Source organism: Euprymna scolopes, chromosome 11, assembly GCF_053919585.1.
Source record: "Euprymna scolopes isolate OS-2025 chromosome 11, ASM5391958v1, whole genome shotgun sequence".
NCBI classification, from domain to species: Eukaryota; Metazoa; Mollusca; class Cephalopoda; order Sepiida; family Sepiolidae; genus Euprymna; species Euprymna scolopes.
Window position 1 is genome coordinate 102,465,009 of NC_136492.1, and position 26,250 is coordinate 102,491,258.

At 32.8% G+C, this 26,250-nt stretch overlaps 1 protein-coding gene across 6 annotated transcripts in view; it reads right to left on the minus strand.

The window, feature by feature from the left end:
• The window catches only part of LOC145288020 (phospholipid-transporting ATPase IF-like), a 238,769-nt gene that overhangs the window by 120,950 nt on the left and 91,569 nt on the right, over nucleotides 1-26,250 (minus strand). For all 6 annotated transcript variants that reach the window (XM_080136022.1, XM_080136025.1, XM_080136024.1 and 3 more), the window contains 3 exons: nucleotides 23,028-23,253; nucleotides 17,818-17,899; nucleotides 13,906-14,047 (listed from right to left, as the gene is read on the minus strand). In XM_080136022.1, coding sequence (XP_079992148.1) covers nucleotides 13,906-14,047; nucleotides 17,818-17,899; nucleotides 23,028-23,253 — 450 coding nt within the window. The remainder of the gene's footprint in view (nucleotides 1-13,905; nucleotides 14,048-17,817; nucleotides 17,900-23,027; nucleotides 23,254-26,250) is intronic.

Sequence of the window (26,250 nt, forward strand, 5' to 3'; positions counted from 1 at the left end):
ATTTTTAGAATTGGATGTTTTCGATTTTCGATTATCGGATGAATATTTGTACAAAACATATCTAAGAATACTGCCGGACATATAAATTACCTTTGTGTGAAATTTGTAAAAGATAAACTCAACCGTTTCGGAACCTATGAGGAAGTAACTCACACACACACACACAAAGTGACTTTTATATAACGTTGGATATGCAAAAATTATGAAAACAACCCGCGCTAGTTGTTAGATGAGCTGGTATATGTACGTGGTTTGTTAGGCCTACAGTGACAAGTTGATGTTTAGTCATTATGACCTCTTCCCTCAAAGCCTTAACTCTATTCAAGCATATTTGAATAGTATATTGGTTCTTAGGGAGGTGGTCATACCGTCTTAAATCTCGACTTTTGATGTAAGCAAAAAACACACACACTTTATATATCTATATATATATAAAAGTGAGAATGTGTGTATGAGGACACTTCTCAACCTATATACTCACCGAATTTTTGATCTACAGATTTGAAATTCGGTATGTAGGGTATTCACTCATGCGTTGCTCGATCATAAAATATGCATAAATATTACTTTTTAATTAATACAGAAACTGAGACATGGGCATTCCAGTATTATGTTTTTTTCTAAACAGTTCACTTTACATAAGTAAAAAAAAAAAAATACCCGAGCTGAAATCGAAACCAAAACCTAAAGACAGTGAGTCAAGTACGATAACCATTTGACCAGCTTGACATGATTTTCACAAAGTGTTTTCAAACCTAATTATGCTTAGCATAAAACTGTCATGTTTCATGCCCGCACATGCACATTCGTCAAACAGTTGACAAACAGATAAAAATCCGATGATTCCCAAATACCAATTTTTCAATTTTTACACCTTAGCAGCCCTTTTTCCGGATGAAAACCGATTAAAAAGTTTTTTTACATGTCTGAATACGCTATATATCAAATTTCAAGTCTGTAGATAAAAATTCATTGAGTATATAGGTGAAGAAGTGTCCTCACACACACGCATTCTCACTTTTATAGATATATACATGTGTGTGTGTATGTGTGTGTATGTGTGTGTGTGCGTGTGTGTGTGTGTACTATGTTTCTGTTATTAAATGATAGTTACAAAAAGCAATTCTCATTCAGTATGTATACAATGATTTATCGAAAAGCATCCAACCGTAAAGTGACACAACCAATCAATACTGTGTGTTGTTATATACTTGGAAGTCATTAAAATTACATGACAACAACAGTGTGTGACCCCCCCCCTCCAAAAAAAAACAAAAAAACTATAAGTTTCCTTAAATAAAGTTATGTTTTCAATAAAAAAATAAAAATAAAAAAAGCTGTTCTGCTAAACATTAATTATACAACAGAATAATATTTATGAATCAATAATTATGCCCTAACTGGCTTTGAATAAATAGGCTTATATAAATGCAAACAGGCAATTTTTCTACAATTTCTTGTTTTACATTTTGTTCATCCGTTTTCTGGAATGAATAGTAATGAATGTTTTTCTATAGTTTTATGTTTTGAGATTTCATAACAAATTTCTTTGATATTTATGATTCATTTGCATTAGTAATAGTAGAACATATATTGTACATGGAATATTAATATGACGCCCTGATCGTCAGATGCTTCAGAGTCGTCTGATGAAGCCTCACTGACTGAAACGGATTGCTATTTGTAGCGATCACATGTAACTGTTTACCTTATATATATATAATTTAAATGAGGAATAAAAGTTAGATATAAGAAATAGAATAAAATGGTGAATAATAATTAAAAGTAGGCACAACGTATATACTTATCCCTTCTGCTTGCCCTTATATGCTGTACCTACTTTTAATTATTATTCACCATTTTATCCTATTCCTTCATTCTCATTTCATATCTAAATGTCATTAAGCTAGTTTTTTCTATAGTTGCATTTTGTATAATTCTGGATCTTCTTCTCTTCTGATGAGAAGCATTCGAAATGGCATGGTCTAAAAGGTTTTTTGTCTTAATTTTCACCTTAACATTTCCTTATTGTTCTGATGATATGATAAAGTTATAACTTTTATTCCTCATCTTTCATTTGGATTTTATCTGCTTGCGCTTCTTAATAGTTATGAGCTTTTCTTATCTTGATAAGTTTTGCTTTGTCAAAAATTTACTCTTTGATAACACACACACACACACACATACACACAGATATATATATATATATATATATATATATATATATATATATATATATATATATATATAATAATTAATACATGTTCAAAACACTTTAAGAAGAGTTAAAAACACATTTAATTTTCAAAAAGGAAACACAAATTAAGTGGATTGTCCTTAATCCGCAGAGTTTCGAAACAAATACTTTCCTTCTCATCAAGCAAGCAAAATCCGATTCCGCATTTTGCTAAGTCCCACCCTCTGATAAGAAGGAAAGTATTTCTTTCGAAACTCGGCGGATTAAGGGCAATCCATTTAATTTGTGTTTCCTCTTTGAAAATTAAATGTGTTTTTAACTCTTCTTAAAGTGTTTTTAACATGTTTTATTAATTCTTTGTTCGCATTATAAGCTCTATTTCCTATTTGGTTTTATTGAGCTTTTACACCTGGTTAGGATTACTTTATAAATATTAAGTCTTTAATATTTATAATATATTTTAAGTTTGCTATTTTGGATTATCTTTGTAAACTTAATTGTAATTCTTTTTTTTCATTATATATATATATATATATATATATATATATATATATATATATATATATATAAATGACATTATCTGTCTGTCTGGGGAACGGTCTCTACTAAACTACTATGTCAATTTTTGGTCTACAAACTTAAAACTTGATATATAGGGAATTTGGACCTGTGGAACAAATTCTATGTTGTCTTTAGCCGGTAAAAATAGCTGCTAAGGTTCAAAATTGAAAAATAAATTAGACTTTGGCAGTTGTAAATCGGCTTCTGTACGCATGCCCAAATATACATTTATAGGTTAAACAACTTTATTCTTTTGAAGTTTTTATGTGCTTATGGATTTAGGTCAGGCGGTAACGATTAAGGCCAGAGTGCTGTATGTTTTAGTTTCGATTGTAGTCGATGGTACCAATTTTTTTTACTTTACTATATATTAGGTACAATATAATAATAGATAGAGAATTGACTCTATAATAATAAAATCTTTATGAATTAAAATATCATATTTAAGCGTATTTTACGACTGGACCATTTCTATGTACAATTTATATAATCAATAGAGTATTGGCTCTAAAAAAAAAAAAAAATACGTAATCTGCATAAATCAAAATATCGCATTTAAGTGTATTTAACGCCGGGAAACCTGAAATATTTATCTTCTACATATATGAAAGCCAATGTTTATTTGTGTGCTATAGAAATCGATATGTTAACAGAACGTTTAAGTAAGTTTCAAGTAATCTAAAGACATCCTTGGAGTTTTCCATTGCTTTCATCTGGGATCAGAAGGAGCAATTATCGGTTAGGTCTATAAAATAACTGAAATCCTCGATATATCTCAGGCTTTTGACAGGGTATGGCACGATGGCCTTCTAAGGAAAATTAGATAATATGGTATCACTGGAAGAATACATAATGTAATTAAATCCTTCTTAAGTAAGAGAAAAATCCATGTTGTCCTCAACGGTCGTACATCTAAACAATATGATATAAATGCGGGAGTACCTCAGGGGTCTATCCTCGGACCTTTATTATGCCTGATATTCATAAATGACCTTTCTGATAAAATTGATTCTGAGATGGGTATATTTGCTGATGACACCACTCTCTATAGCAGGCATGAGGGGAAAACAAATGAACACATATCTAAGGAAATGGCAGAAACACTAGAGGATGACCTCCAATCTGTAGTGGAATGGGGACAAAAATGGATGGTCATATTCAATGCTGCCAAGACTAAGCTTGTTTCTTTCAATAACTACGAGAAACCTTCTCTACCACTAATAGCTATGGCCAAGAACACATTAACCGAAAGTACTTCCTTTAAACTCCTCGACCTAACGTTTACAGGAAACATGAACTGGAATAGATACATTGAGAACATTGCCAAGGCTGCTGCAAAGAAGGTGGGCTCTCTCTACCGTGCTAGAAAGCTACTTACGTCTGAAAGTATCCTGTACCTGTATAAGGCCACTATACACCCATGTATGGAATACTGTTGTTACATTTGGGCTGGTGCATCTGCTACTTGTCTCTAACTCCTGGACAAGGTTCAAAAGAGAGTCGCCAACCTGATAGGTCCTGAACTTTCATTTAAGCTTTAGCCTCTGTCCCATCGACGAAATGTTACGTCCCTCTGTTTGTTCTACAAGTACTTTAATGGTGAATGCTCTGATGAACTACAAGCACTTGTACCCCCTTGACGTGAATACCCCTGAGAAACCCGACAAGCAGCTAAATCCCATAATTTCACAGTAGATCCCTAGGTGTAAGAAGACCTTCTACTCCAATAGTTTCTTCCCCAGAACTGCTAGACTTTGGAACTCCCTTCCGAGATTCTGCTTTCCAAACTGTACTGACATGCAAAAGTTCAAGTGTAATATGATTAGACATCTTGCTGCTCATCTCCCTTCATAATACCCCTGCAACTTATGTCCCCGATAGTAGCCCCCTACTTTAAAGTGGCACTGTGCCTTGTTTGAGGTGAAAATTGAATTAAAATAAAAAAAATGAAACGAAATTGTTTTTAAATAAATTTTCTTTCATTCATAAAAAAAATTAAATTAAACAAAAAGTACCTTAGTGAAGAAATATATCTTTAAAATATTTAAACATTTAAATAATTATTTTTATTGGTACTTTTTATATTTAAAATGATGGAATAAAAAAAAGTATTGATTCGTTAAAGCCCTTTGCCATTTGTGAGCTATCTGTAAGAAACGCAGCGTCAGAAAGTAGTTTTTAAGAACACCATCTCGTTAAGTTTTTTTTTATTACTTGCTCTCATATTACAAATAATATTTTAAACATTTTTTTAACACGAAAATGAACCCTAACCCACAATATATCTCCATGTGAGCAACACTGGGTGACTACCGCCAGTTAGTTATCAAATATTGATAGATAATTTTTTAGAGATGATTTTGTTGCTTTTTTTTTTTTATTATTATTATTATTATTGTCATTTCACCCCAAATAAGGCACAGGGTCACTTAGTCATGAGGGCTACTATTTGGGACCAGATTTGCAGAGATACTATTTATGGAGTTGGGCAGCAAAGTGTCTGTTCACATTACACTTGAATTTCTTCATGTTAGTACAGTCAAGAAAGCAAGGGGCCGGGGAGGGGGGGATTTCAAAGTTCAGCAATTCGAGGGAAAAAGCTATTTGAGTAGAAGGCTTTATGGCATCTAAGGATCTCAACAGTGTAGGGGTGGGATTTTGCTGCTTGTCAGGTTTGTCGAAGATATTGTCATTGGAGATGTACTAGTGCTCAGAGTTCATCAGAGCACTAGCCATTGAAATGTTTATAAAACAGGCACACGGATGCCATGTTTTGGTGATGAGACAGAAGTTGGAGTTTAGTTGATAGTTTGGTGACTTTTTTTTAACCCTGTCTAGAAGCAAGAGGCTACTGGCAGATACACCAGCCCAGATGTGGCAACAATACTTCATGCATGAGCGAACCATGACCTTGTAGAGATACAAAATACTCTCAGGTGTCAGTAGCCTTTTAGCCCACCTTCCTCGCAACAACACTAGCAATTACCTCAATGTATTTGTTCCAATTCATGTTGTCTGTGAATGTTAACCCTAGAAACTTGATGGAAGTACTTTAGGCAGTGTATCATTAGCCATATCAGTCATTGGTTGAGAAGGTTTCTTGTAATTATTAAAGGAAATAAGATTAGTCTTGGCGGCATTGAACGTTACAAACCAGTTCGGGCCCATTCCACAACAGACTGGAGTTTTAGGAATTTCCTTAGATATGTGTTCATTAGTTTTACTCTCGTGTCTGTTATAGAGCGTGGTGCCATCAACAAAAATCCCCATCTCAAAAATTGAAAATAATATTAAAACAGTTCAATGTTTTCAAATCTGAAGAAGTAATTTTATACTGTTATAATAGTATATGATGCATTTTAAGTTGAAAATAGACATTTGAGCCTGTGAATAGTTTATACGTTTCACTACCATGAACCATTTCGATTTTTTTCTTAGTTTTGGATAGGTATTTGTTAATAGTTTAAGACTGATCAATACAATGTTACTTTTTTACATCTGTTAAAAAGATCTTTTACCAGATCTGGATTGCGATAATATCTAATAACTAATTTTAGTCCGTTAAAAATGGCCAAAAGTTATAGTCCGTTGATTTAGAATAATGCTTTATGCTAAATTTATGGTGGAATATGGTTAAATTCATACTTATTTTTTGCATTAAATATTAATATCTATTAATCCCTAACTGAGTATCAAAGATACATACAAAATTTCAGCTAGACTGGCCTAGTAGTTTCCGCGAAAATTTCTAGAGTATGTGTGGTATTGTGCTGATTAATCCATATTAATTCCTAACTGTGCATCGAACGGATACCATAATACTTAGTTCGTTGCACCTTTTCATAACATACAAAATTTCTATCAGATCGACCCGGTAGCCCACATTTTCTTACTAAAGAAAGCTCATGCAAAATTTTCATGTACGTTTTTGCTAGACATTTTTGACAATCCTAATACAGGCGACCAAGAAATTATTGAGAGATTTTTGACTTGTATACATTCTTTGTTTTTGATGGTACCTTAATGGAATTTGAACACAAACTGGTGAAGACAATGGAAATTCGTTTGCAAAAGAACAAAAATGAAAAAGAATTTATTTATGAAAAATAACATTTCTTAAATGGTGTCTATTTTCAGCTTCAGAAATTCGTGCCCTTTCTAAAACATTACCCATGACGGATTACAGGATTATATGGTTACGATTATAATTCTCCGACTTCATTCTTGATGTCCTCCTTCAATTCCTGTAGAGTTCCAGATTTGTTGATGTAAACTTTTTCTTTGAGATATCCCCACAAAATTTTCCTAACTTACTGAAAATGGAAACAATTCGAAAATGTTATTTCGTATAAATAAATTCTTTTACAAACAAATCTCTCTTATCTTCGTCATATGTTAAAATTCCATTAAGGTACCATCAAAAATAAAGAATCTATTCAAGTTAGAAATCCATTAGTGATATTTTGGCCACTTGTATTAAGATTGCCAAAATAGGTCTATCAAAAACGTGCATGGAATTTTCACATCAGCTCTCTTTAGTAAGAAAACGATATCTTCAATAAAGTTCGTACACATTGGGAAATACACCGTTCACCATAGCCTTTATTTCGTTAGGTGCAGCGGCTTCAATTCAATCACTATAATGAAGTTATTATAAAAAAAGATATGAATACTTCTATTATTTAATACACCGATGAATTGAGATCAATATGGTGGACTTGAATAATTTGTCTCGGTCATATTAAGCATTATGTGGAGACTATCATTGTTTGAATAATTCAAGTAGTAGTGTCTCTTTGTTCGAGGTTGTCTCCCTTGGGATTGAAAACTTTTCTTAGTGAGCTTTATCATTATGATTTCACAAATCTTAGAGAGAGAGGGGGGAACAAGTGTTAAATGACAGTTGTAACGTAAGTCGTTGGTCAAGTAAAGATTATTAGTTTTACCCTCGTGTCTGTAATGACAGTTGTAACGCAAGTCGTTGGTCAAGTAAATCTACAATTTAGCAGTACTTTTTCCTTATTGGTTGGTTGGTTGGTTGTTTTACGGCATATCAACCCTTGTCAGGTTATTTAATGCAGAATCAAGTTATTTTGAAGAAAAATTTTTTAATAGAATATATATATATTTTTTTTTTTCAAGTCGGTTTCTCTTTAACCCATAGTTGGGACCCTAACAAGTACTACCACTCTGGATCAGAGTGGACCTGGAAGCGATGGCAATTAAAGGGTGGCTTCACACTCCCCAAAGCCCGCAAGCTGGGGCCTCACCATCGGATATAGTTTAAGGTCATATCCAAGACCAGTCAAGTAAAGAAGTTAAACTGTGCTGATACTACTTTTCTTTGATATTAAGAGTTTGTATAGGAACAAGTATACGATTTTCACGTTTTCATCACAACGGCAAGCAGCTAATATTTTACAGCGAAAACAAAAGAATTAGATTAGGTAGAGTATCTTGAGAACAACTTCTTTGTACTTGCTATTTTATCACGTATATTAGTAAAGTGGCCCTCCATATTCATAGGCGATCCGAAAACTCCCTTTTCTTTAACTATTACTCTGAGATGTAGGGGAGGGCACTATTTATTTTCTAGGATTACTCATTCGGACCTTGTAATGCTAAGTGTTTAGCAAGAGGCATCAAGTACCAGTTTTTCAGTCTTTGGTATGCCTTGATGAAGGATTGAACCGTGACATTTCAGAATATTAACAAAGCAAATTACTAAATCAAAAACTTATTTATTTATTTGCAGACTGCTATCCTCATCTTCATAGTTGCTTTTTCACGACGTTTCGGCCAACTATTCCTCTGGTCTTCATCAGGTGGTTAACAACGATGGAATAGGAATGCTGAGTCTTTTAACTGTATCATCAGTAATTACCGTCTTCCATAGTTGTTGTCTCACCACGTTTTGGCCAACTAATCCTCTGGACGGCTTTGGGTAGGATTGAAACCGCGATCTTTAGACAATGCTCACTTGGAACCGTACAGATTCAACGCCACTATTCACTGTGGCATGGGCCCCAAAGGCCAAAGGAATAGTTGGCCCGAAATGTTGTGAAACAGCAACTATATAGATGAGGATAGCAGTCCGCAAATAAATAAATATACAAATTGCTCATCTCAAAGGATTCCAATAACAAAATAAAAACTTTCTTCTATATATAACACAACACAGAGTAAAGTATACATTCTTCATTACAACTAAAGTAAAAAAAAAAAAAAAAGTAGCGTCCGTCATGCAAAGTACGAGTAGCGTTACAAAAGTAATGCCTCCTATTTCCTAGGAGATTACAAATTGCATCGTTAGAAAAATAAATTCTGGAGTATAAAAGGTCACTCGTTTTAATGGCACCACACCCGTTTTCATAGCTCTTTAACTTTGGGGAGTAAAAAAATAGGAGGCTTTACTTTTGGAACGACTCTCACACATTACATGCTCTAAATTTCTGTTGCAGATATTGACGGTGTAAGATTCTTGAAAGCAACCTCTGTAATGGACATACGTCAGAAGCAGGGATGCGTCATTGAATTCCTGCCAAAAGTGCATTAGGACTGGTGGTGACTATGTAGAAAAATAAATTCTGGAGTATAAAAGGTCACTCGTTTTAATGGCACCACACCCGTTTTCATAGCTCTTTAACTTTGGGGAGTAAAAAAATAGGAGGCTTTACTTTTGGAACGACTCTCACACATTACATGCTCTAAATTGAAATATTGAAAAAAAATGCCAGCTTAGTTTGAAACACAGAAGTGGCATGAAGTTAATATTGATGTTCACTTCAAATATCTGCATATTTATAAAAAAAAAAAAAAATCTGATTTCTAAAGAAGGTAATACCAGGTGTTATAAATGCTATTATTGAATAGTTTTCTTTTTCAAATATACCTCTAAGCAAATAGTTATTCTGCAGCTTTTTAAATTGTCATTGCTGTGGTGCTAGCAAACCTAACCAAATTATAATGGTAATTTTTTAGAGCTAAGATGATGATGATGATGATGATTATTATTATTATTATTATTATTATTGTTTGTTTTTTTTTTTTTGTTTTTTTTTTTACTCACTCACTAGGAGTAGTCACACAAGACATCACCAAAGATTGTTATTTGAGAACAACTTGTGGTGTTCTCTGGAGTCTGAGTGACATTAAGTCTCCCCAGATTTCCAGTACTCTCCACCTCTTTCTATAATCTTTGCAAAAGAATTTGTGCTATCGCAACAACAGCTTACAATTGATTTCTCGTTGGCAGCGATCATTGGTCTTCAATGGAATTTGGGTGGAAATAAGCTTCCCCAAGGTTCCAGTCCTCTTCGCATTCAACCAGTAAAGGTCTGGCTAAGTGCTTTCTCTTCTTGGTTTTTCCATCCTCCTTGACCCTCTTCACTTATTTAGTATGATACCAGTTTATGCTGACATACACACACACACATATACACACACCAAAAGAAAAAAGGAGGAGACGGTATCTTACAAGTATACCGTTTCAGTTCTCATGATTCCATGTGATGTTTCTTTATGTTTTATATCTGTAACCGTTTCTGTATGTCCAGTTTGTGTCTGTAGTTCATATGTGTTAGTCTCTGCATTCAACAGTTTTCCTTAACATTTCAGCAGTTTTCATTATTGTTATCCGTTGTATATTCTCAGCCATCCCTCTGATTCCAACCTCTCCCATTCTTTTTTCAAAGTTTTTCGGTATTGTTCCTAGTGCTCCTCTTATTAGTGGTTTTATCTTGAGTTTCTTTATTTTCCAGATCCCTTTGAGCTCTCTGGCCAGTTCTGTGTATTTTCTCCTTAATCTTCCCTCTGTGAACTGCTGAACGGCAAAATCTACAATCTAGCAGTACTTTTCCTTATTATTATTATTATTATTATTATTATTATTATTATTATTATTATTATTATTATTATTATTATTATTATTCACTAGGAGTTTTCGCACAGGCCATTATCAAAAAATTCTCTTTGAGAATAACCTGTGGTATTCTCTGGAGTCTGAGTGACAATAAGTCTCCCCAAATTTCCAGTACTTTACACATCTTTCTATAACCTTTACAAATTAGTTTGTATTTGCGTATTATCATTATTATTATTATTATTATTATTATTATTATTATTATTATTATCATTATTATTATTATTATCATTATCATTATTATTATTATTATCATTATTATTATTATTCATCGCAAACGAGGTGTATTCTCACTTGGACGTAAGGGGATACTATTTGGAACCATATCTACAGGATTTGAAAAATAATATGTTTGCATTACTTAAACTTTCATCATGTTAGTACAGTCATGGAAGCAGGAAACAGGGAGAGAATTCCTAATCTTGCAGTTTAAGAGAATAAACTATTAGAGTAGAAAGCTTTCCACATCCAGGGATCTCTACATTGAAGGGGTGGGAGTTTTTCTGCTTGTCGGGTTAGTTGGAGCATGTATGTCAAGAGAGGCACAAGTGCTACGAGTTTCAGTATTATTTCAGGATTCATTCTAATCTCAACAGGATGACAAGAATTATTAATAAAAGTTTCGAGGCAGTTTATATATATATATATATATATATATATATATATATATATATATATGTATATATATATATATATATATATATATATATATATATATATATATATATATAGAGAGAGAGAGAGAGAGAGAGAGAGAGAGAGCTTTAAAAATAATACACAGAAAAACCGTAGAGGCCCCTTTTGCCAACAAACTCATCATGAGTTAATCATTGGTAAATACAGAAATACAAAACTGAATTTAATTGTTACGAAAGAACTCTCTAAATCATTTAAAGAATTTGGGGTCAGTCTTGATTTTATTTTCGTGCAAATCCTCTCTCTGTCAGCAGAAGGAATTTATTCAATCATTGGACTTGCTCGGAGATATATAACACCTCCATCTTATTTGTACATACATTTTATATATTATTTTACCCGAATTACTGTTCGTTTTTTTTACTCATATATCCCATTCGTTTTTTTTTTTTTATCACTTGTATATCCCTGAGTATTTGCTCTTTTATGACAATTTAATTTGTTATTTTGTAGTTCTGTGTTTTACCAACGATTAACTCCTGATGAGTTTGTTGGCAAAAGAAGCCCCTAGGGTTTTCCGTGTATTATTTTTAAAGTGCTATATAAGTTTTGTACTGTTAAAAAGTTATATATATATATATATATATATATATATATATATATATATATATATATAGTCAACCACATACAGTACTGTTTCGCAGCTCATCAGTGTGGCTAGACAGGCAACTGCCTTAAGTCAGGATCGAAACCCGACCGCTCAAATGACAGTCAAGACTTCTCACCATTACGCTATACGGCTGATATATATATAAGCCTGAAGAATCCTAGAGTGGATGAAGCGTGGAATATTTAGTGTAGCTTAATCGCCATATATATTTTATAACTTACTATATATATATATATATATATATATATATATATATATATATATATATAGAGAGAGAGAGAGAGAGAGAGAGAGAGAGATAGATAGATAGATAGATAGATAGATAGATAGATAGATAGATAAATAGATAGATAGATATATCAGAATAACAGTATAGTAACATTCAACATCCAAATATTTATTTTTTATGCAAAACAGCTCCTTCAGCATGTTAAAATTTCGGTACATTTTTTTATAGATCCATTTTATTATGCAGAAACAATCAGTTATTATTATGTCAATATGTCGTCCTCAGGGAAATTCGGAATTCTTTGCTTAGAAAGAAAAATGCATGACAATATAAAGTCGAAAGAAGAAAAAAAAGAAAGAATATCAATATTATGTGTTTTTTCCGGCAGCCATCTTGGTTCATATTGTAAAGCTAGACAGGTTATTCAATTCAACGTTTGAATTAACTTATATTTAACGTACATTGAGTGCATAAACAAAAATGATTGGTATACACAGAGTGAATATAATTTAAAAAACATATTTTTCCAAAACAGCGCGCGCGCGCGTGCGTGCGTGCGTGTGTGTGTGTGTGTGTGTGTGTGTGTGTGTGTGTGTGTGTGTGTGTGTGTGTGTGTGTGTGTGTGTGTGTTGGCAGTTATTAAAGGCTGTTTTATAAGACTATATGACGATATTTGTTTGAACATTGACAGATTATCGGAATGAAACAAGAATTCATCATTCATTCTGATATTCTTAATGTTTTTATAATTATCACTCGCTAGTTAGTATTTAATTTCTTCAGATCTATGAGGAACCCTTCACAACTTGTAAACAATTTCAGAAATCGGCTACAACAGAATAGCAGTCATTATTTTCGAACATCATTTTCAAAACCAAAAACCAAAAAAGAGAATATGTTTTTGTAATTAAAATATGTGTGATAGAGGATTAAAACATATTGAAGAATTCTTTGAAAATGGAGACTTATCAAGATATAAAACGCTCAACATATGGGGTAGAGCAAAACATATAAAGAGAATTATAGATGTAATGAATATGGGTATATATGAATTTATTTGTCAGTTCTATAAGGAAAACATCATATAATAATCTTTATACCTAGACATTTCGAAGCTTTCCTTATTGATGATTGGTTGTTTTTGTTTTACGGCATATCAACCCTTTTTAGGTTATTTAATGCAGAATCCAAAAATTTTGAAGAAAAAAAATTTTTAATAGAATATTTTTGTTTTTTTTCAAGTCAGTTTCTATTTAACCCATAGTTGGGATCCTAACAAGTACTACCACTCCGGGTCAGAGTTGACCTGGGAGCAATAGCAATTAAAGGGTGGTTCCACACTCCCCAAAGCTCGCAAGCTGGGGCCTCACCATCGGATATAGTTTAAGGTCATATCCAGGACTAACTTTCCTTATTAAGCTGACAAATAAATTCATATATTCCCATATTTCTTTTATTTTGTCCATAATTCTTTTTATATTAAAACATTTATACAAATACATTTCAACAGTCTTTTTTTGGCAATCTATAAAAGGTGGTAGTTTTTATTTTCACATCCTTTAAACATTTTTTGTAGTAGAAACTTAGCTCTTGAAATTAATGTCTTTCTTTTGTGACTTTTTACAGAGTTCTTTTAAATAATTCTATCTTTAAGATTCTTAGCAAATTGTCCAGAATATTATGATACTTACGTTGACTGCCCTCTTTATATCCAAATACCAAAAATTGATATCTGCTGTGTAGGAGAGGTTAAACCAATATTTCAAACCGGTACAAATTGTGGCCTCGAGCACCAGGATAAGCAAAAATACTTTCAAATATAAATTCATTCTTCTGCAAATAGAAATTGAATAAAGTTGAGATATTAGATTCATGAATGTAAAATAATACTGGAAGCAACAACGGAGATGAGAGCACTAGATGAACACGATAGTTACAAATACTTGGGAGTTCTGAAATAGACCCCATCAAAGCAGCAGAAACGAAAGAGGAAATTGGAAAGGAAGAACAAGAAAACTCTTCAAAACAAAACTATATAGTAGAAACCTAATTAAAGGTATAAACATATGAACAGTGTCACTAGTAAGATATTCTGAACCGTTTATAAGTTGGACCAAAGAAGAACAGGCATCTTGATTAGGAAACCAGGGAACTCATGACTATGCACAATGCACTACAAAATGATACTGACCGATTTTATGTGAAAAGGAAAGACGGGGGAAAGGGGCTGGTTTGTATAGAAGACTGTCAATAACACAAAAAAGAATTAGAAAAATACATTTTGCAGAACACCGAAAGAATAATTACCACAGCAAGAGACTGCAGAAACAAACAAGACAGAAAAAGAAGAAACTAGAAATAAGACGAGGAAAAAAAGATGGGAAGAGAAACAGCTATACAGACGATTCATGAGAGTGACAAAAGATGAGAGTAACGAAAATACCCGGACATAGGTATAAAAAGGAAATATAAACAGAGAAACTAAATCCCTAATAATAGCCACACAAGATAATGTGATTAGAATAAACCACATCAAAGCAAAGAACAAGAAAACACAAGAAAACAGCACATGCAGACTCAGTGGACAAAGAGACGAAACAATAAATCACATAATAAGCGAATGCAACAAACTAATCCAAAAAGAATATAAAAATAAACACGATCAAGTGTGGAAGGCAGTTCATTGCAAATTATGCAGACAATTGCATGTTGAACACCCAAACAAATGGTACAAGCACAAACCAGCAGCAGTACTTGAAAATGAAAGTCACAAAATTCTATGGGACATGGATATACAAACGGATAAACCCATCCAAGTAAGAAGACCAGATGTCACACTAGTTAACAAGAAGGAAAAGTCTTGCCAGCTTGTAGATTTTGCCATCAAGCAGTTACAGAGTGAAGATCAAGGACACAGAGAAGCAGAGAAAATACATGGAACTGATCAGAGAGCTTATAGGGATCTGGAAGATGAAGAAAGTCAAGATAACACCACTAATAGTAGGAGTACTAGGAACAATACTGAAAAACTTTGAAAAAAGAATTTGAGAGATTGGAATCAGAGGAATGGCTGAGAAGATACAACGGACAACAATAATGAAAATGGCTGAAATATTAACACACATGAGCTATAGACACAAACTGAACATAAAAAAAACTGCCACAGATGTAAAATACAAAGGAACATCACATGGTATCATGAAAACTGAAACGGTATAATTGTAAGTTGACCCGCCTGTGCCCCTACCTTCCCCGTCCTCTTTTTTTCATGTGTCGCCATAAACAGGCGCCACACCAAATTAAATGAGGGTCAAGGAGGATAGAAAGACCAAGGAGAGAGAGAGTACTAGCTAGACTTCCACTAGATGAGTGCAAAGAGGACTGGAACATTGTGGAGGCTTATTGCCATCCAAATTCCAGTGAAGACCAATGGTTGCTGTCAACGAGAAATCAATGGTAAGTGGCTGTTGTGATAATGCAAATTCATCTGCAAAGGTTATCGAAAGAGGTGGAGAGTACTGAAAATCTGGAGAGACTTGTTGTCACTCAGACTCTAGAGAACACCACAAGTTGTTCTCAAAGAGAAATCTTTGATGATGGCCTGTGTGACTACTCCTAGTGAGTAAATGATAATAACTAACGAATGCCAACCAGCCACATGTCACTTGAAATAGAAATAGAGCAAAATACTAAAAAAACATCACATTAGACCAAAAGAACTGAAACTTCCTTGAAATCCATTCAGCTGATATGTGGTGTCATCATCCTTGGCTGGCATTATGCAAAATTACCATGAATTACCAGGATAGAAAGCCCTAGGAAGGAAAGCACTAACCAGACCTACCCTGGACGAGTCAAAAGAATGCTGGGACCTTGATGAGGCTTATTGCAACCCAAATTTCAGTGAAGACCAATGGTTGTATGGTTGTTGCCAGTGAACAATCGATGGTAAACGGCTGCTGCAATAACACAAAGTGATTTGCAATAGTCATCGAATGAGATGGAGAATGCTGGAAATCTTGGGAGATTTGTTGTCACTCAGACTCCAGGGAATACCAGTCATTATTGTCAATGAGTAATTACTGATGATGGCATGTATAAGAACTCCTGTGAGTAAATAATAAAATGAATTATAATCTATTAAAGTCTAGCAGGTACTCATCATGTTGCTCCTGTGTACTCCTACTTTCACTTCTGAACTCTATATTACATAGTTATTATGTTACTAGACGTTTTAGTGTGATTTAGGTGATTTCCAAATGATCTAAATGATTGCATACTAAAAATAATTAAAGTTAATTAATCTTTTTTTTTTTAATCTGAAATGTTTACTGGTTTCCTGTAAGCAAGTAAAAATGAAATTTTTACTTTATATTTAATTTTTATTTCAATAATTATTCCAGTAAATTATAATAAATTTAAAAAGTAAAATTTTTCTTTGAAATAAATTTGATATGACTTTAAAAAATTTTTTTATTATAACTGCTTGGTGCATTGGGGGCACGAATTCGAAGTAGGGACGTAAGAGCAAGAAAATTCAATATCATCAAATAATCATTATGACCCGGATGTAAATGTTAAGGCTCGTAAGAGTTATTTCCCCTAAAAAATGGATTTAAAAGGTAGATTTAAAGACAAGTTGGTGCAACTACACTATACAAAATATTCGATGTAAAAAAACAATGGTATCTACTGACTTTTTGTGCCAATTTCAACTAAAAGCAATGGTAGCTACTAATTGGCATGTCAGAAGTACTTAAATATTACCGCATTATTTTTTTAAAAAATGCAGGTTTTTGATCTTTATTGTAAAAATTCCTCGCCATATTGTTTTGAGGACACATGATATAATAACAAGGGAAGTAATCTAATTATGATAAAAACAAGGTAAGTAATTCCTATTTATGATTGTTAAGGCACAATTTATTAAAAAACTTGACAATAGTTACACGCTATTTACTTCCCCTTGGAACTCTGCAGTGTTTTTTTAGTCAACATTTTATTTTTACTAATTTTTATCAAAAATGTTTTCTTTAATAATTTTTTCTACCTTATCGTTTTCCGTAATTTTTGGATGTATTCATTACTGTAACTTGACAATTAAGTAGAGACCATTGGTTTGCTTTGAAATTCAATATTAAAAATTCCAAATTGTGCTATTATAGTGAAGTTGCAGCAAAAAGTTCATTATTTCAGTATAAGATTTTTTGGTGCTTGTGCATCTATACTACTGCACTGAAATAATAACGTTATTATTTAGAAACCCATTCTTAACATGGTAAGGGGAGGGTGTTTTGTATCTATTCTGTTCCTAATAATTTAATAAACAAATATATCATAAAAACTCAATTTAACTTGAAAAACCTGTTTTAAAAATAGCATGTAAACATGGATGCATAAGTACCACTTTTTTAAACAACTTTTTAAGTCCAGAGAAATAAAGAGAAGAAAAAAATAAAGTTAGAAATAAGCGGTGCTATTTATTTAAGATTATTATTTTAAAGACATTTTTAAACATGGGTAATTAAATTACGTTGCAAATTATCAAAGAAAAATATGTATATATTCGATTATTTAAATGATAACAACGAAAAAAAACTTACTTTTCAATTCTAGAAAATTTTGTGCTTTTAAATTTAGAATTCAACGCCATTTTGGTTTCTTGGCCTGTATAAACTGCACATCCTGAATATAAAACAAGTTGTAAAAATTACAAGAAAAGGTTACTACAGATAAAGCTATTCTTTTAAAAGTTTCGATAAAAAGCTTTTTAACTTATGAATTTTTGATTTTCCAAAGATGATTAAGTTTGCAATATTTGATAGTTGTAAAATATCAGTTGAAAAAAATACATTTTATTGTTTGCTTCTCTTTAAAATAAGATCTACAAACATATCAAGTGCTTTATATAAATAAAAGAACGCAGAAAAATTAATACCTCACCCATTCGATGCTATTACTATTTTTTTTTTTTCAGGCAATTTATAATTTTGCTTCTTTTCTTTCCTTGCCTTTCTAAAATTTCAAGTGTTTAGACCCAAAATTGGCAGAGGAGTTTGGTAGAGTCTGCAAAGGTCAACTCTTTCAACTTTTATCTCTGGGCAACCAAATTTTCGCCCCAAAACTGATTAAAATACTTGCTGCATGTTTGAATACACTTTATGTAAAATTTCAAATGTTCAGACACAAAATTGGATGAATAGTTTGTTAGAGACCACAAAGACCACTTTTTTTTAAGTTTGACCCCTTGGCAACCAAATTTTCGGCCAAAAACCAATTAAAAAGCTTGCCCTATGTCTGAATATACTTTATGTAAAATTTCAAATGTTTATACCAAAAATTGACTGAGTAATTTGGTAGAGACTGCAGAGGTCAAATTTTTTAAAAACTTTGATCCTAATTTTGACTCCTTAACATTTATTGTTTTGGACTTAAATCAAGTTAAAAAGTTTGATTCATGTCCAAGTAACCTACATCTAAAATTTCAAGTGTTTAGACTCAAAATTGGCTGAGGAGTTTGGTAGAGTTTTCAAAGGTCAAATTGTTGAACTTTGACCCCTTAACAGCCAAATTTCTGGCCGAAAACCGATTAAAAAGATTTCCCCACATCTCAATATGCCTTATGTCAAATTTTAAGTCTGCAGACTGAAAATTGAGAGAGTAGTTTGGTAGAGTAATGTACACACAGACACACACACACACATTTTCACTTTTATAGATATACTAGCATGGGTGCCCGGCGTTGCCCAGGTGTTTAAAGGTGAGTGTTGAGAAAAAAACAAAAGTGGTAGTAGTTAGGCAGGCTTGAACCCGTACCGTGAAGGAGGAAAAGAACGAGAAAAAAACGTGACGTCTTTGCTGTTACGACCACCGCCAAACCGGAAGTGACGTAGGTTTAAATTAAGGCTAGACAATCGAAAAGAGGGGATGACTTTGGAAAATATCAGCGAAAAAAGCTACCCCTCCCTGTAGAAAAGTGCTCAGTTGAGGGTGAAGAAATTAATGTTTTTAGCCAATTTTTCGGTATTTGTCGTCTGAAGGGTCGAGCTTCAAAACGATACTTATCTTGTGAAAATCTGTCGCCTCTGTCAAAAGTTTTAGGCAGACATGCAAACATACATACATATATTTATATATTGGTAGCTCAAATTTTCGATCCAAACCGATTGAAATTCGTCGCCTCTGTCGAAAGTTTTACGCAGACATGCAAACATACATACATACATATATATATATATTGGTAGCTCAAATTTTCGACCCAAATCGATTAAAAAGGTTGCCCTTTCTCTGAATACCGTTTATGTAAAATTTCAAATGTTTAGACCAGAAATTGTCTGAGTAATTTGGTAGAGACCGCAGAGGTCAATTTCTTTTTTTAACTTTGACCCCTATTATGACTCCTTAACATTCATTGTTTGGGGCTCAAATCAAGTTAAAAAGTTAGATTCATGTCCAAGGAATCTATATCTAAAATTTAAATTGTTTATACCCAAAATTGGCGGAGGAGTTTGTCAGAATTCTCAACGGTCAAATCGTTGAACTTTGACTCTTTAACAGCCAAATTTCTGGCCGAAAACGTATTACAAAGATTTTCCCAAATCTCAATACCCTGTGTATCAAATTTCGAGTCTGTAGACTGAAAATTGACAGAGTTATTGCGTAGGGAAATGTACACAGACAGACACACACATAGACAGACAGACAAACAATGTCACTTTTATAGATATATAGATAGATTGTGCTGTTTTTCTTGAGAAATAAAGAAGTATAATGAACGATAAGGTGAAGTAAACACAAACAATTTTATCTTAAGAGTTATCTCAAATGTTATCTTTATCTCTACTATATTACAAGTAAGACAAAAATGCTTTCTAAGAAAAGTAAACTTTAACTTTATCGATATAACCTTTAAGATAAGCCTGCAGAAGAAAGAGCATTACAAGGTGAATTTTGCTGAGTAAATGCAGAAGATACAGATTTCTGTAAGTGCTTCTTCAATTTACAAACATGACGTCATCATTTATAAATTAATTGTACGTTAAGGTAGGTAGAAAGCAGAACTTAGAATGCGTATGCCCCCCACCCTCACTTTCTTGGGTCGAGCACTCTTGGTAATTGATATCGCGTGCTACTGCTTTAGCGTAATGCAAAGCTCTTTCTAAATAAACAAATGAAGCGGTGTGTGAGTGATGGTCAATGTTACTATAAAGCATTGTTAGATGTCATTGCTGACAGCGTCTGTTCCAGGGGTCTGATGGTTGCTTTCCATAGAAGAAACCAGTCCTCAAACCTTGATTTTAGGACTGGTTTCTTCTGTGGGAAGCAACTATTTATTAAGTCGCCTGGCGAGGACTTCTGGTTTTAATCGACCATTTGTCCGAAACATTAGCATGTTCAGTGTTATGACCATGTAACTTTGCTTATATTAATAATAATAATAATAATAATAATAATAATGATATATATATATATATATATATATATATATATATATATATATAGCATGGGTGCCCAGCGTTGCCTGGGTGTTTGCAGGTGTGTGTTGAGCAAAAAAAAAAAAAAAAAGTTGTAGTAGGCAGGCAGGCTCGAACCCGTGACGCGAAGGTGGAAAAGAAAGTGGAGGTGTGTGTAAGGGTTGAACAAAAAAAAAGGAAAATTGTGAGTACAAAAAAAAAAAACTGGTAGTAGGCAGACAGGCTCGTACCCATACCGCAAAAGAGGGAAAGAAAGTTTAAAAAAAAATAAAATAAACTGACACATTTGCTGTTTCGCCCATCACAAAATCGGAAGTGACGTAGGTTTAAATTAAGGCTATACAATCGAAAAGAGGCGATGGCTTTCGAAAATATCGATGAAAAAAGCGATTCCTCCCTGTAGAAAAGTGCCCAGTTGAGTGTGTATGAATTAATATTTTTGGCCAATTCTTTTAATATTTGTCGTCCGAAGGGTCGAGCTTCAAAATAATACCGATCTTGTGAAAATCTGTCGCCTCTGTCGAAAGGTTTAGGCATACATACATACATACATACATACATACATTTAAACATACAAGTGAGATTTATATTATAGAAGAAGATAATTAAATAACAAATTTTCTTTGTATAGAGATTTAATAATTGATAGAAGACAATATCACAAAATAGACAAAAGAAAAAAATATTAGCGTTGCTGATATCATTTGCAAAAGTAAAAATATAAAAGCATTCTACCGCTGCAGTAAGTACCTAACTCTTTACACAATCCTCTATCCGTAAAAGAGTAAGATACACTCTAAGATGGCATACTGCTGCCACATGTGGAGAAGTGCCTATCAGAGCACTATTTCTTGCTGTAGCAGAGTGCAAAATCGACTTCGTAATACTTCAGTCTCTTTCTCACAGATGAGACCCTGTTGGCTTCTTTCTACTCTATTGTTATTTGAATTTGATTGAGTTCTAATCCGTGTAAAACATTCACAGCATGAACTCATATAGTTATCGAACACTTTCCTTTTTTCCTCTACCTAAACCCAAACTATACTTTTATGAACAGAGTTTCCTTTCAAGAACATCATCAGGGAAACACAGTATCACGGGACTACTTCCCTGTTCACTAAAACATTGTCGCCTTCAATTTCAATCTTAACAAATAGTTGCTGAGACATCCTTTAAAGTAATCAGATCCTGTCCATCCTACCTACTATAAGTATTATCATCAACCTTATCAACCTTATCTTCAAATGGCCTTTGGTCTTGGTAACTGATGACTCATATTAGTATATATATATATTTTAATTCTTAAATAATAAATTTAGAATGCAGATTATAATTGAGTATAAAAATTCCAAATGATAATCAGTTCTAAAATATGCATGAAGAGAAAAATGCTAAAATACATTTGATTAATACTGTACAAAAATGTATCTCTTAATGGATTTGCCTTTGTAATCGTCTTATCATTTTGTTCTAACTGTGGGTGGGGGGTTCTACCGGATACCAGACATTCAGCAGCTATCTCATACATTTTCATTTATAAATGGGTTAAAGATTCTAACCGCATCTTTAAGCGCAATTAAGCGTTATTTTTTTTGCATCTTTCTTGCACTTTGTTCACCGGGTATATTTGTCAGATAGTTTTTGAAATTCTTAAAATTTTTTCATGAGTTCGTTTGCTCCTGTAATTACTGCAATAATAGAGATCTTCGTAAGATTTCAGTTTCTTTTCATGTCATACATAAGACCTTGGTATTTCGTTATTTTTTTCATGTCATACATAAGACCTTGGTATTTCGTTATTTTTTTCATGTCATACATAAGACCTTGGTATTTCGTTATTTTTTTCATGTCATACATAAGACCTTGGTATTTCGTTATTTTTTTTCATGTCATACATAAGACCTTGGTATTTCGTTATTTTTTCATGTCATACATAAGACCTTGGTATTTCGTTATTTTTTTCATGTCAAACATAAGACCTTGGTATTTCGTTATTTTTTTCATGTCATACATAAGACCTTGGTATTTCGTTATTTTTTTCATGTCATACATAAGACTTTGGTATTTCGTTATTTTTTTCATGTCATACATAAGACCTTGGTATTTCGTTATTTTTTTCATGTCATACATAAGACCTTGGTATTTCGTCATCTTTTACCTTTCAGCTCTGTTTAACCCAGTATCATTGGAGACACTAACTTCTACTAAAGTTCTCCTTCTTATTCCACGTCACTATCTAGGTACGTAGTGGTGAGAATTGCATAGCCATAGTGGATAGTGTTAATATGCACAAATATACAATTGTAAATCTACTTATTTTGAATACAAAAATTCCATACCAAAAATATAAGGCGTGTTTCTAAGTCTTGCTCCTCTGAGTAGAACATTGTTTGGGTTCAAAGAAAGATGGTTTTCATCATCCATCGTGTTCTCTTTTATCACAGTAATTTGACCTGTAAAAGAATACAAATCTGGCACTGGTTGTCTGCAGATAATGGTGGCATTTAATTTTATCATTTCTTCCACACTATTATATTTTCTGGTTTCTGGTAAACATGAACATGTCTGCAAAAGAAAGCAATGAAAGTAGGTAAATCAAAATAAGCATGTGTGTATTGAACATGTTAAGGAATTGAAGATAAGTAGCAAATCGACACTTCGTGGTGAGTTTCACCCAAATTGATTTTCTCACGAAATTATTAAAGATGTTACACCAGTCCGGATATTTTTTACTAATATTTAGCAGTAAGCGTCATATGCTCTTTGTTTTGGTTCACACTTTCTTTAACCATTCCAGTTTTTGCATTTCTATCAGCCTTCATAAATACCCACATACTTATTTACCAGCAATGTTTCAAGCAAATTACCTTTCTCTTATATATATATATATATATATATATATATATATATATATATAAGCATTTCAGCCCGACGTTGCCTGGGTGTTTGGAGGTATATGCTGAACAAAAAACAAGTGGTAGTAGGACGGTAGACTCGTAGGTAGGAAGTAGGAAAAGAACGAGAAAAAAAATTGACGTCTTTGCAGTTACGACCACCGCCAAACCTGAAGTGACTTATGTTTAAATTAAGGCTAGACAATCGAAAAGAGAGGATATCTTTAAAAAATATCGGCGAAAAAAGCACCTCCCCCACAGTAGAAAAGTGCCTAGTTGAAGGTGAAGATATTAATGTTTTTAGCCAATTTTTCGATATTTGTCGTATGACAGATCGAACTTTACAACGATACTGATCTTGGTAAAATCCGTCACTCTGTCTAAAGTTTTAGGCAGACATGCAAACGTACATGTATACATACATACATTTATATATTGGTAACTAAAAATTTTCGACCCAAGCCGATGAGAAAGCTTGGTCTATCTCTGAATACACCTTATGTAAAATTTCAAATGTTTAGACCAGAAATTGTCTGAGTAATTTGGTAGAGACCGCAGAGGTCAAATTTTTTAAAACTTTGACCCATATTATGACCCCTTAACATTTATTGTTTTGGGCTCAAATAAAGTTATTAAGTTAGATCCATGTCCAAAGAATCTATATCTAAAATTTCAATTGTTTACACCCAAAATTGTCGGAGGAGTTTGGTAGAGTTCTCAAAAGTCAAATCGTTGAACTTTGACCCTTTAATAGCCAAATTTCTGACCGAAAACCGATCACAAAGATTTTCCCAAATCTCAGTACCCTGTATATCAAATTTTGAGTCTGTAGACTTAAAATTGACAGAGTTATTGCGTAGGGAAATGTACACACACAGACAGACAGATACACAGACACGTTCACTTTTATATATATACTAGCATCGGTGCCCGGCGTTGCCCGGATGTTTGGAGGTGTATGTTGAGCAAAAAAAAAAAACGGTAAATTTTTTTAACTTTGACCCCTATTATAACCCCTTAACATTTATTGTTTTGGGCTCAAATCAAGTGATTAACTCAGATCCATGTCCAAGTAACCTATATCTAAAATTTCAAGTCTTTAGATCCAAAATTGTCGGAGGAGTTTGGTAGAGTTCTCAAAAGTCAAATCGTTGAACTTTGACCCCTTAACAGCCAAATTTCTGGCAGAAAACCGATCACATCGATTTTCCCAAATCTCAGTACCCTGTATATCAAATTTCGAGTCTGTAGACTAAAAATTGCCTGATTGGTATATATATATATATATATATATATATATATATATATATATATATATATATATATATATATATACCAATCAGGTATATATATATATATATATATATATATATATATATATATATATATATATATATATATATACCAATCAGGCAGTAGATAAGAAAGTTTACTAGACAAAAGCAAATATAAACTTCAGTTTAATATAAATATATCTATAATATAAAGCTGAACGTCTCTGTGTGTGTCTGGTCACGAATAGGCTCCTATATGGTTGACTATTATAGAAAACTGATCACATGTATCGAGACACAGGAATGGGTATGTTTGATCTGGTATAAGGATGATTCATTAAAATCGTGGAGTCTGCGTATGCGCCTGGTCCACAAAGTGTGGAAATAAAAAATTTAAAAATTAAAAAAAAAAGTTTGCAAGTGTTTTTGATATAGATGTACATAATAATACTTTGATAAGTATGTTTTAACTTACATAGGGAGGGTATAATAAAATTGTGGGGTCTGCGTTCGCGCCTGGCCTCCATAGAATGGAAATAGGCACAAACTTTAATAAAGACTTTTCATATCCATCTGCGTAAGTATACTTTGATAATTATTTTTCAGTTTGAAGAAATATGATATAATAAAATTATGGGGTGTTCGTTCGCGCCTGACCTCCATAGAATGGAAATATGTCACAAAGTTTAACAAGGTTTTTTAATATAGATCCACAGAATATTGTGATAAGTGTCTCAATGTGAACAGGTATGGTATAATAAATTATGGGGTTTATCTATTTTATTTTTACTTTCATAATATTTTGCTTTGGTTTTGATACCCCCAAATTCGAAGCTATCTCTTTACAACCCTTCCTTTTCATAACCTATCATACTTTAATAAATCAGAGTCCATTTTCTGTAGGCTGTTTTTGAACCCAGTCAACGATGGGTACTTTTGCTAGTATATATATATATATATATATATATATATATATATATATATATATATATATATATATATATAATGTCCAAATCTAAGGGACAAAATTATAAAACCTAATATTTGTTAAATATAACAACTGTGAAAAGCTGAAATTTTGAGAACTGGTAGTCGTTATCATCCATAATAACATACTAAAATTTGAATCATTTGCAAAGGATAGAAAAACAATTATAACAATCGTTTATTTATTTTCAAAATAAGAACGTCCAAAAGTAAGAGACAAAATTGAGAAAAACAATGAAAACAGTATGCTATACTCAAATTTTTCGATTTCCTCCAAAGAATAAGTTTTACTTAGTCATTTGTAAACGTTGCATCAGCCGGTACCATGGCGAAACGCCAAAAGCTTGATTAATCTGTGAGACAAGCTATTGTGAAGCCACACAAGTAAAAGAGACTTCAGAGAAAGT